General features: G+C 39.4%; 1 protein-coding gene across 1 annotated transcript in view; it reads left to right on the top strand.

Moving 5' to 3' along the window:
- The window catches only part of dhx15 (DEAH (Asp-Glu-Ala-His) box helicase 15), a 47,207-nt gene that overhangs the window by 30,737 nt on the left and 3,718 nt on the right, over positions 1–12,752 (top strand). The window contains exons 7-12 of the mRNA XM_079811024.1: positions 3,538–3,624; positions 3,900–4,049; positions 4,345–4,453; positions 9,474–9,665; positions 11,704–11,826; positions 12,698–12,752. The exon at positions 12,698–12,752 is cut by the window's right edge and continues 136 nt beyond it. Coding sequence (XP_079667150.1) covers positions 3,538–3,624; positions 3,900–4,049; positions 4,345–4,453; positions 9,474–9,665; positions 11,704–11,826; positions 12,698–12,752 — 716 coding nt within the window. The remainder of the gene's footprint in view (positions 1–3,537; positions 3,625–3,899; positions 4,050–4,344; positions 4,454–9,473; positions 9,666–11,703; positions 11,827–12,697) is intronic.

Below are 12,752 nucleotides of genomic sequence, written 5' to 3'. Positions count from 1 at the left end.
AAAGAAACAGACAGACGGGAGCCGTCTTGGTCTTTTTGCAATTGCCATGGTTTCCATAGTCACTTTTAATTCAGTGTGATTTGAAGGCAGGGTCTCGCTTATATTTGTGAATATGAAATGCGAGCAACTCTGTCTGGTCAACTGCTGTCATGGCGGAGCAATAGTTAAAAAAATGTCTCCTAAGGTTAAACTATCAACATGTTTATAAGCTAATTAAATAGAAACACATCTGATTTAATGGCACAAACATTTGAAGGTAAGAATCTATCGCCCACCAGAGGCTTGGTGGCACTGTGGTAATGCAAAAAAAAAAATGTAAGCATTTGTGACTGTTTGCAAACTTATACTACCAGTCAAAAGTTTGGGATAGTTATGATTTCTTTTATGCTTTTGAAATTAGTCTTATGTTTAGCAAGGCTGCATTTATTAAAAATACATTAAAACAGTAATGTTGTCCAATATTATTACAATTTCAAAACTTTTTTAAATAAAATAAATTGATTAATTTATTAACATGATTTGTATGACTCCAGTCTTCAATATCGCATGATCAAGAAACATCTCATAAATGATGAAAACCGCTTAATATTTTTGTGGAAACTGTGATACACTACCATTAAATGTAAGTTTTTAAAAAAATAATATTTTTATTCAGCAAGGACACACTAAATGGAATCAAAAGTGACCGTAAAGACGTGTTACAAAGTTTTTCTAACTCAAATAAAGGCTGTTCTTTTGAGATTTTCTATACATCATAGAGTCTTGAAGAAAAAAAACCCCAGCATCATCAGCAAAAGTTTTCATATTGATAAGTATTTCTTGAGCAGAGTGGAGTAATGATGCAGCTTTGCCACCACAGAAATTACATTTTAAAACATATTATATAGTGTGTATGTGTATATGTAAAAACAATTAATTTACTATTTTACTGTGATTTTGATCAAATAAATGCACCCTTGGCATGCATACGAGACTTAATTATTGCAATCTTATGTCCAGTAGGGTATGCAGTGTGTCCACCTTAAGGTATTTTACCAAAAAATGAACATTGAATGAGAGGCTCATTCGAGAGAATTGAAATTGCACTTATTCAAGTGAAATGTTGCTGGTATTAGCCTTGTTCAGTCAGCCCGCCAACTTTTTTCCAGACCACTTGCGCATGGATCATTGCCTCCTAAAAGATGCAATTTCTCAACACCTCATGGTTCAATGAGTATGACTAAGTACTTGTAATGCATTTAGTGTTTTTGCTGTGAAATTCATTCCAATGGTGCTCACCTTTCGATAATTTCCATGGCTACCACTCTGGAATATATTTCATCTCAAAGGTCTTTCCCAGGTGGCCCTATTTTCTGAAAGGATGCAGACTGGTTAGGAACCCTCATTTCTTTTTATCATATGTCTGGAGCGCTCCGGACCCCGCTGTCATTCAGTGGTCTGTTAAGAGCACGCTCTGTGGGCATTGGGTCGCGGCCCCCAGTCTCCAGACTCCAGATGGCCTTTTTTCACCAAATTCTCCCGGCCTTTCTATGAATATATAGGTAGATGATTCTTTTCAGCAGCTGAATTACATCAGGTCAAAGGCTCCATGAATAGAGTAAAAAAAAAAAACTGAAGCCAAGCATTTTGTAGCTAGAGAGAAATCCACTTATAAAAGTAGGAATTAAGTGCCTGAAAGGCATTTGAGGAGGCTGAATTGCATGAAATATAAGCTTTTTCTCCATTATTTGTTTTCTGTTAGTAATAGAGGCCGGATAGTTTTATGAAACTCAATTTACATTTAGCGAATTTACATAGCAAAACCTTTGCTAAAGCAAGCACTCATAATACTATTGCTCCCACTTAAAGTTAGGATTTTAAATAAACCCCAACCTAATGAATTAAACGTCAGAGCTTGTTTCTGCTGTAGGCATGAATTATAGCTCAAACTATGTGTGTATTGCTGCAAGACATCAAAATTCTTTTTGATAAAAATTTGCAAAAATACCTGAGTTTAATCGAAAGAAGGAACCTGAGCCAAATTTAGGGACCAGAATATCAGAGACTTAGTTGGCATGAAATGGAAATTCACCCTATTCATTTATCGATCTTAATGTGCATGATTAGTCCATGCATGTTTTGTTTTCTTAAATTGTATTTTTGATCTTGTAAATTTTAATAAAGCTTCTCTCTGGTTATGTATACCAGACTTTAGATTTAATCCACGACTACATGTGAGCGGCATGTACAACTGTTTACTATGAATTTATGCTGCCTTTTGTCTTGGAACAACGACGACATCCTTCTACAGCTATGGCCACTTCCATAGTTTTGAATTTAACACAAAGCAAACCCTTCTAAAATTAGAGACTTTGCCCTACCGGTCAATTGACTCAGATTGGCGTTTCTCGTTCTGTGATGCATGACACTCCCATTAGACTTTTTTTTTTGGGGGGGGGCTTGTTCCACTATACCACCCTTACCTATGCAATATAACGCTCTTTAGCTGTCTTCTTGGACACGGTCATTTCAGTGTATCAAAGACGGTCCACAGTCTCAAGCTCAAAGATGATTCAATATGTCACTATACCACACATGATGAAGGCCACCTGTACTGTAAAGGGACAGAGAGAGCGAAAGAGCGAGACGTGGCATTAATAATACAGTTTCTTTGAGGTGGGTTTCTCCAGGGAGGGGAAGATGGCTGCGTGCTGTGCACAGACATGTATCTTGCCGCCAAAAAGAGCAGTACTAATGTGTCTGGACGGGCTGCTCGGCGGAAAGCAGCCCAGCTCAGCCAGCACACTCCCGATTTGACTTGATTGCAGCAACTGTTGCCTTACTCCCCTGTTGGGTTGTATTAGTCTTCCAGCTTGCGACAGCTCACTGAAGTGTCTTTAAGGATTTAATTTCCACTGAATTTTTTTTTTGCCCTTTTTTCCCCCCTCTTCATTTACCACAGAACTTTTTTTTTTCTTTAATTTGATTCTTTTAGTTTGCCCAGAGCAGTGCAGACCAGTCTAATCACCAATGAAATGTACTAAAAATAGCTACCCTGCTGGTGTAGAGAGTGTTAGAGATTTGAATAAACCCGTTACACCAAGTATTCAGCTTAGCCTCATAACTTGTCCCACAACACTTGTGCAACTGACATGAAGAATTTCTCAAATTTTGCAAAGAATACTTCTTTTGACTTGTACGTGTAAACAGGCGTTCGATGCATGCTCAATTTTGAGCAATTTCTCGGAATGAGTTACAGTAAATACTGCAAAAAATGTAAATGCGCATGTGCAACGCACAGTTACAAAAATCTGGCGGTGTGCATTCAGTACGCACGTACTCTTCTGATGACGAAATTCGCATCACGCACACTGTACACTGACCCTTGCGTACATGTTAAAAGTATACTTTGGCCTTAAGTGTTCTGCATAGTCATCTAGGTCATTTTAGAGTGTCTTGTACAACTTGATTAAAAGGTAGCTTTTTTTGTGTGTTTTTGTCAAGAGCTGTCTGGTCAGTTTGATCTCGATCTTTATCATATTGTTTCGGCTCTCATAGGTTGTGGTTTCTACAAACATCGCTGAGACATCCCTGACCATCGATGGTGTGGTGTTTGTAATTGATCCTGGCTTTGCCAAGCAAAAGGTTAGTCTTCTCTTCTCTGCCTCACTTGTCTAATCTCACCCCATCATCTGTTTCTCTTGCCTCTGAAATCCCCAGATAAACCCAGTGGCGGGGCTCTGACAGCGACTCAAGATGGAAAAGCTAGTTATTTATTCTGCTGACATTTCCCTAGCCCAGCTGCTGCTGTCATACATGTAGTCCAGTCAGAGATGAAGGATGGCTTCGCTTTGGCATATTGCTGTGGTGCAATGGTGTGCATTTATTATTCACACAGCTCTTTCCTTTTCGTCGCACAGGTGTATAACCCTCGTATTCGAGTCGAGTCGCTGCTCGTAACGGCTATTAGTAAGGCTTCAGCCCAGCAGAGAGCCGGCCGTGCTGGACGTACGCGCCCGGGAAAGTGCTTCCGACTCTACACCGAGAAGGCCTACAAGACTGAGATGCAGGTTTGTGAAACGGATCATTACTGCTGTAGGCATCTGGGAAGCGATTTGATTATATGCCAGTGTATGTTGGTTGGGTCATTTGTTGATCAAACAGCAGATGGACTCAGTGGTCAAGCCAGACCCTGGTTCCTTCACGAGTCTTTAGTACTTCTAGTCACTTCTAGCCTCCTTTTTGTGATGTCCATATCAGCTAAATGAGTTTGAATATTTCCTCAGGAGCAGCAACTTGAGGATATTAATAGAGAACATCAGCTAATTTGCTTTCCTTTTTCTTTATCCTCATTTCTCCCCTCAGGATAACACATACCCTGAGATTCTCAGGTCGAATTTGGGCTCTGTGGTGCTACAGCTCAAGAAGCTTGGTATTGATGACCTAGTGCACTTTGACTTCATGGACCCACCAGGTATAGAATAAAGTTTTGAGTTTGTTCCTCAGAGTGTGATATAGAGCTGCACGATTAATCATTAAAAGATTGCGATCTCGATTCAAACACCCACGCTATCTTATTCCTAAATGACCACGATTCTGCTGTCTTTTATGCATGTTTCACATCGCAGCGTCAGCGGAGCTGCCCATGTTAATGAATGACTGATGTCCACTTCATGCTCGCACGTGAGCGTAAAGCTCAACTTCCATAGGAATTAATTGAAAAGGCTGGCTCTGCTTGCGCGCCAGTGGATACGCACCTTGAGAGTGTCGGCCGTCACGCTTCCGATGTGAACGCTGTCATTCATTGATATGGACTAGTGACAAAACATGTGCTGCTGACGTGTGCGGTTTTCAACCACACATTATTTATGCGTTACAAACATTTAAAGGGTTACTTCAGCGATTTGGCATTAAGCTTTGTATCAGTAGAAACCCAGTAGTATATTCTAATTATCGTACTTTTCCCCCCTCATGTCCCCCGAGACGAGAGAATTATGCATTTTATTTCTGGAAAAATATCCTCCGAATATATCGTCATTTTGCGTCATCGGAGGATTTTTTGGCCATAGGCTAGAGAATACAGCCAGTAGTAGAGCTAGTTCCGCATGTTTTCAACATGATCTCACTCACGGAATGTAAATGCGCACGGCCGCTCAGCTCGGGCATTCATAACGGAGCAGTGCGGAACAAAGTGAGTGTTTCAACTTTTCAATGAATTCCTATGAAAGTTAAGCTTCCATAAGCAAGATCTGAAAACGCGCCAGACTGGACACGCGTCGTGAATGACTGCCGCGCTTACCTCAGCTCTTCGCTCTCGTGATGAATGAAATCTGACTCCTGATGCGTCTGTGCCGTGACTTTCGTTCGGCTCACTCACACTTTATTGAAAAGACTTTTAATTGTAGTGTCTATTCTCTAACTGAACGAAATTATTATATTAATATGAAAATCAAAACGACGGTGGGGGGTTGTCATGGTGGGCAAGTGATAATCAGTGGCCATGGCTTTGGGAGTGGCCTCTTTGGGCAGCGAAGCAAGTGCATTCTGGGAGTTGTTGTCTTTCATCCACATGAAACAAAAATACATTTTGTCTAGAAGGCACCAAATTCAAAAATAATTTCACATTCACTACAAAAATTACCCAGTTTAAATACACATTCATCGTCCCAATGCTGAAGTACCCCTTTAAGTAACGGGATAAAAGCTAACTGGCATAAAAGTTTCTAGTATGACATGTATGTATTGTATTGCTTATCGTTACGCCAAGAGGTGGCGACAAGTGATTGTTTAAAAAAAAGTGTCATTGAATCATTCATTTAAAAGATTTATTCACAAACACGAATTCATCCAAAAACATTAATTTAAAAGACTAAATGAATCTTGATGAAAACGAGTCTTGAGGAATGAGACATTGACATTCAAATTATCTACTTCGTTCAGATTAATATATCTATTTAAATAGACCAAAGCAATGACCATTTTGTCAGAACCTCTAGTTTGCATGTTATTTGTTTAGTTGTGTGATGTTTTTTCTTTTCAGAATCGTGAGAGAATCACAATCTCCATTTCACACGAAAAAAATCTTGATTCTCAATTTATCCAGAATCGTGCAGCTCTAGTCTAATACTATAAAATGGTTCTGTGTTATGGGACAGCACACTTCCACACATAAATGAACTGATATTCATTCAGGCTTTGCTTTGATCATGTAATTGCTTTTATGCTATATGAAGACTGATGTGGACATTCATTAAAACTGCATGATGACCACCAGACTTGTAATCGCTGAATAGTAACGACTGGAACATTTCCTTGTGATTTGGCTCATCATCTTTTCTGAATGGTTCATGACCTTAAAGCTCTCTAAAGTCACCCTAAAAATGCTCTCTCTTATTGATGCCTTCTGCTTAAGATACTGGTGCATTTGACACCTTGGATAGTATGGCTGGGTAATATAAAAGACAATATTCAGTATCGTTATTTATGCATGAAATATCTGAAAGGGATAGTTCGTAATTTACTCGTAACAAGTTGTTTCAAACATGCAGGAATTTCTTTTACTGAACACAAAAGGTATTTTGAACAATGTTGGTAACTAAACAGTTGACGGGCCCCATGGACTTCCATATTATTCCCCCCCATATTATGGAAGTCAATGGAGCCCCATCAAATTCATACTGGTTTGGAACAACTTGAGGGTGAGTAAATGGAAGAAAAAAAACCCGCATAAATAATATATTTATATATTTGTTTTATTAAAATATATTAAACTGTGTACAAAACCCGAACATTTTGATGATGCTAACAAATATGTTCCCAGTGTACCATAGCTTTATGTATTTGTTTACTTGTATTCAGTAAGCATGGGATTAGATGCACTCAATCTGGCACACAAGAGACCAAATGAAAACAGCAGGAATTTGTAGCACTGGACGAAGCTGATGGAAGCCTGGTGACATTTGCCAAATGCTCGCTTATACTTTCCTTACTTTAATGTACCTTTAGCTTTCTCTCTCATTGATTTGCCTTCAGTTAACACATCGGCACGTTCCCGGCTATAGTTCATTTCTTATGTGGTGTCCGCGGTGTGTAAATTACTTTTTCCAGGCGGGCTCGCTGCATGGCATCTATACTTAATTATTGCCCAAAACGGATTACTTGCCTTAGCACGAGTAATGCTACATCCTTTCAAAACAAATAGAAAAAGTATGTCTGATAAACGAGATCAATACTTGTTCATAATAACACACTGACCGCTGCACTTTTTTTTTTAAATTAAGTTTTTCTGACTCATTGATAAAGACAGCCACAGTCTTTCATCCTATTCAGCAAACTCCTCCAAACCTTAGGCAATGCTAATTTTCAGTTAACATGCAACTGGTCATTAGAGCCAAACTCTCTAGAGCCAAAGGTCAGTAATTGAATTTGTTGGTGTGTGACCAGTGTTGATGCATTAAGTAGAGGTTCCTCCCTATAATTGAATTAGTGGCGCTGCTGTTTGGAACTGCTTGCATGTCAGATGAAAAATTAGCCCCCTTTGTCTTGAATTAAAAGTTAGTTGTTGTCCAGGGGACCACAGCCGCAATGTTTTTACTGCAAACCAATGGCTTCCAATTGCCTCTTATGTTCCTTTTTTTTTAAAATAATGTTTAGAATGTGAGAGATGTATCGTCTATAATAATAATGTAATTGTTGTTTTAACCATGTGCGACCTGTAATTAGCCGCTTTTTCACTGTCGGGCCAGTATGAGCCAGGGCTGCTAATGTGCCGGCGGGGCCAATTGCCTTGGACCTCAAGCACCGAGGTCAAAATCAAGTTGCATTTCCACTGTTGGGCCAGTAGCCCTGCAGTGCTACCATATAAAGTTAGAGACACACAAAACCGACGCCACAGAACTAACACTGATGAAAACCCACTGTGTTGTCGCCTCGCGCTGACTGCGTCGGGGGGAAAAGCTGCACTTAAACACACCAAGAGAACTACAGCCGACTGTCAACTAGCATGCACGTTCTGCATCTGCGTGTAAATGAGACAACTGTCTATTTCTGCAGATATATTCGTCATTCAAAAAGGGAAACCGACGCTGCAGATACACAAACGATTAACACTTTTTTTGAACATCAATCCTGCTGATCACATTCTTTATTCCACTCCGCTCATATTAATATACAATTTTTGCCCAGGAACACCCTGTAAGATGACGTAAAATTAGAACAGCCTTCTATCTGTACCATTTTGACTTCTTTGCTGGCTGTTTTGCTATTATTCTCGTGCACAGCCAATCAGAGTTCTCTCTCACCGTTGGCCCGATGCAGATTATACATGTTGAATCTGCCCAAAAAACCCAGGCGGTGTCCAACGAGAGCCAAAAAAACTAAGTCGGCCATCGCTCAAAAACGGCCCGACGTTGACCACTGGCTGATTGCCAGCTTTTTGTTTCTCTAGCTAAAACCCACCCTTAACACACTCCATAGAATGACGTCACACAACCTCACAATTTCACTAGCTGACTGAAGATAAAACATGAAACCAAATAAATACACGATTATAATCATATATGATTTGTCTACGTTCTTCAAGAAGTCACTGGTATTTCCATTATCATGTGTATTTAATACACATTAGTAGCCTTTAGCATAATACACATAAGTAGCTTTTAGCATAGCATATAAATATATTTTTGCTAAGAATCCCCATCAGATCGCATGGAAGTTATTTCAAACACTCGCTGGTGTCTGAAAGTGGGTTTTGAGCTAAACATTTTTAAAATGTCTTACGTTGTAATTAGCTGCTAGCTTGATAACATAACAGGAAATGAGCAGCAGTGTTGTCTCCTGACCACTCTTCAAGCCCCAGTTGGCCCGCTTTGGACCAAGGTATTCAGTGGGTCAAAAATCCCTGGCTGTTGGCCCAGAGGAAGCCCCGACAAGGCCCAATCGAGCCCCGGAAGTGATTGGAAACATGGCTGGCCCTGGCACGCATAGCATGCTTGCTTTTGACCCAGCCGTGGAAACAGTGCTATCGTCACTCCCTTTGCAAAAAACAATCAAAAGCATGCCTTGAGATTACAGGCTTTCACTGTGAGACGTAACCTATTAGAGTGCAGTTAGAAAGCCAATGAAAATTCAGAAGCCAGAGCAGAGCTACATGAATCTCCATTTTGGAACAGATTTTTATTTAAATGATTACACAACTTAATCATTAGAACAAGAACATTCTGCTACCCATTGATTGTTTTAGTTTTATATTTGAATCGTAAAATCTTAAATATGGTGCTACCCTGACTAAGTACCCATTTACAAATTGTCTAATTGTTTAACAAAATCCCCCAAAATAATCAAAATATAATTTTTTTTTGTCATTATTACGCACACCTTCTCAATACACCTCCGACAATCTGGCATCTACCCATGGCATTTTCCTGTGGCATAGTTTCATTCACAAACATTTCACAATTTATTATTGTATTGTAATGTTATATTTTTTCTGGCAGCTCCTGAGACCCTGATGCGAGCCCTGGAGCTGTTGAACTATCTCGCAGCACTGAATGATGACGGTGACCTGACGGAGCTGGGCTCCATGATGGCGGAGTTCCCTCTCGACCCCCAGTTGGCCAAGATGGTCATCGCCAGCTGCGAGTTCAACTGCTCCAATGAGATCCTGTCCATCACCGCAATGTTATCAGGTAGTATATGCTCGTGTACACACATGACCCCTAAATATCAATTATTTCAGAAGAATGGCTATGAAATTTAATCTAATGGACTATGAAATATTAATTATTTGTAGCTCACTCATTTTCAATTAGAAGTGTGTCTGAAATATGCTCAGGACAAAACAAAGATGTTAGTCTTCTGTTTTATTGTCTACATATGCACAATTTCAAGTTGCCAACCAAGTTAATCGTAATGGTTGCATAAACAGTCTGCTTATGCGTTTAGCTGCTTGGCCGAAGCCATTATATAGAACGACTCTCAAAGGAAGGAACTCGCAAACAGTCCAGTCTCTTAGACTGCCAAATTATAATGGCGCTTGAGCTATTAAATGTCTGTGATGCAGAGGGGTGGGGGAGAGTAGAACATAGCATACAACTGCTTAAGACAGGGGTGTCCAAACTAGTGTTGTCCAAAATTTTGATATTTATCGATACTGAAATGTATACCTGCTGTGCTTTCTCGCTCTCTTCTCTCCGACGACGAGTTAACACTAACCCGCCTCCTCTCATTCGCTCCGGTTGAATAGTGCTTGTATTGCGCATAATTTTTGTCATTCTGGCAGTCTCGACCTGTCTCGATCAAGTTCGGTGCAGAGGTCTCCGATATGAACACAAATGTCTTGGTGATTTAAACTACTAAGCTGACATTCTCAGCGTTGACAATCTCAACACTGACGTGGAAATCATGATACATTGTGCCACAATGATCTAGTTAGAAGGCTTTTTTCAATCCACAAGTAGCCAACATTTACAATGTTTTACTGGGGTAACACTAACTGAAACCATGGGATTGTGGCAGAAATGTGGAATATTCATATCAAACTTTAATATATTATTAATGTAGATGTATTAATGGAGTAATGATGATATACATATATAGGCAAAATTACCAAAAAAATAGTTTGAAGGTAGCAGTTTTGTGCATTTTGTCCATACACAACTTTAAATCTGGCATCGAATGGCAGCGCTTATTAGTTATCAAATTGTTGTCACTCGCGGTTTACTGCTACACCTGGCCAAAAATGTAGTGTTGTCATCTTGTTGACATTGTGAAACTGCATGATGTGTAAATTATCTGTGGTGGGCCACATATATTTTAATACAAGCTGCGGGCCATTTGAAATTCATCCTTGGGCTGTAATTGGCCCACAGGCCGGACTTTGGACACCCCTGGCTTAAGAGCTCTCGCTTACTAGTGCTTTAGAGGTTCAGATCTAAACTGACCTGAGTAACCCTTCAAACAAATATAACCTTAAAAAAAAAAAAAAATAATAAAGCTAAAATCATGAACCTCACAGTTTCCTATTTAAAAAAAATAGTGTCTATTTTGTATTGTATTTGTAATGTATTTAGGCCTAAAATTAAGATTTATGTATTTGAATTGCATATAAAATGTCCATTAATTTGGATTACAGTTTTAACAAATGTAATAAAAAGAAACTTAAATAGAATGTTTTATTTAATCTTAATTAAAATAAACCTAACTTAATGTGATGCATATTTGTCAGTCATACATAAATGAAACGGGTAAGCTTTCTGCTCTCAAACAATCATGACATTGTTTGGTAACTATACAGTGAAAATAACATTTAATAATAAACGCTTAAAAAACGAATGTGTAAATGAATCCAAACAAAGGGAAATTTAAATGCAATTCAAATAAATAAATCCTTAATTTAGGCTATATACACGCAATTTTTGTGTATATAGCAGAATGTATTGTAAATGAACGTTAGTCAGGTTTGACCGTGTCGAGTAACCTCGTTCCCCCCAAAAAATTACCAGGCCGCAGGTTTAGCTTAATTTCCACTGCAATAATTTCTCTCTTCCAAAAAGGCAAAATGAAAAGCTGAGAGCAGAATCTCTCCCCCCACCCCGTCCTACCATTTGGTGTAGCGTACCCTGTGCCGTGCTCTAGCCTCAGAACTAGGCCTTGTGTCCTGTCTGGGTGAACGCTTGACTCATCCCTATGGGCGGCTATGTTGGGGCCCATACCAACCTTGTTTAGTCCCACAGTGCTTTGTGCGTCCCACCGAAGCCAAGAAGGCAGCCGACGAGTCCAAAATGAGGTTCGCCCACATCGACGGGGACCACCTGACCTTGCTCAACGTCTACCATGCCTTTAAACAGAGTACGTATACACACATACACTTGCATCTTGTGCTCATGTGAGATGATTCCCTCCCCCCATTTTTAATTAGCCTAATTGCCTAAATCTATTACAACTAATTTCAGGTTGTTTTTGTAGGTGGCCGAAAATCGTAATTTGTTTCATCAAAATCGGTGCCTGCGAGGCACCACAGTACTAAAACTGTTCTAAAAGGCACAGCAAATTATGTGCAGTTAATTTCTCACTTTAGCTTGCATATTTTCTCTCAAACTCTCATGGGGTTTCTTGCATCTCACTCGTTATCTGGTAGTCAGCGCTTATTTGAAACCTGATAAAATCATTAGAGTATGTTTGTGTTCATGTGATGCTGACAAGTTTCATATTACAGCAATTTAATTTATCAGTACAAAGAAGTCCAGTGAATTTGATTGTATAAACTCTATGAATTAGATCTAGATTGCATCAATTCTGAAATTAGCTGAAACGAGAGTCCACAGTTTAACCCTCAGGGACCAAACCATTGATGTTAATGAAGTACTTTTCTTCACCCCATAACATTGTCTTTAGGAAGCCATTGGATATTAAAGCAATGACAACATTGGCTCAACCAATGGCTTGACTTTGGGGTGGGTCTTTTTTGGCCTGCCAGTAGAAGATATGCAGGAGTTTTTGGAAAAACCTGTTTGCAAAAAATAAATAAATTTCAGTCCATTTTGTGATACGAGTGTTGCAGAAGTTAAACACTTTTCCTTAAATCTGTGTCATTTTTGTTAAACTGCATAATTAGCGATTTTAGAAGTTTTTAGATGATTTTGCAGTGCTGGTCTGAGTTCAGATCTGCTAGTATATTGCTCTTAACCTGGTTTTAATGTGCAACTGTTCTATTCCCAAGACCACGAGTCAGTGCAGTGGTGCTACGATAACTTCATTAACTACCGCTCGCTGAT

The sequence above is a fragment of the Gobio gobio genome, assembly GCF_949357685.1.
Source record: "Gobio gobio genome assembly, chromosome: 2".
Taxonomy (NCBI): Eukaryota; Metazoa; Chordata; class Actinopteri; order Cypriniformes; family Gobionidae; genus Gobio; species Gobio gobio.
The sequence above is the reverse complement of the archived record's forward strand: the minus strand, read 5'-3'. Positions and strand labels throughout refer to the sequence as shown.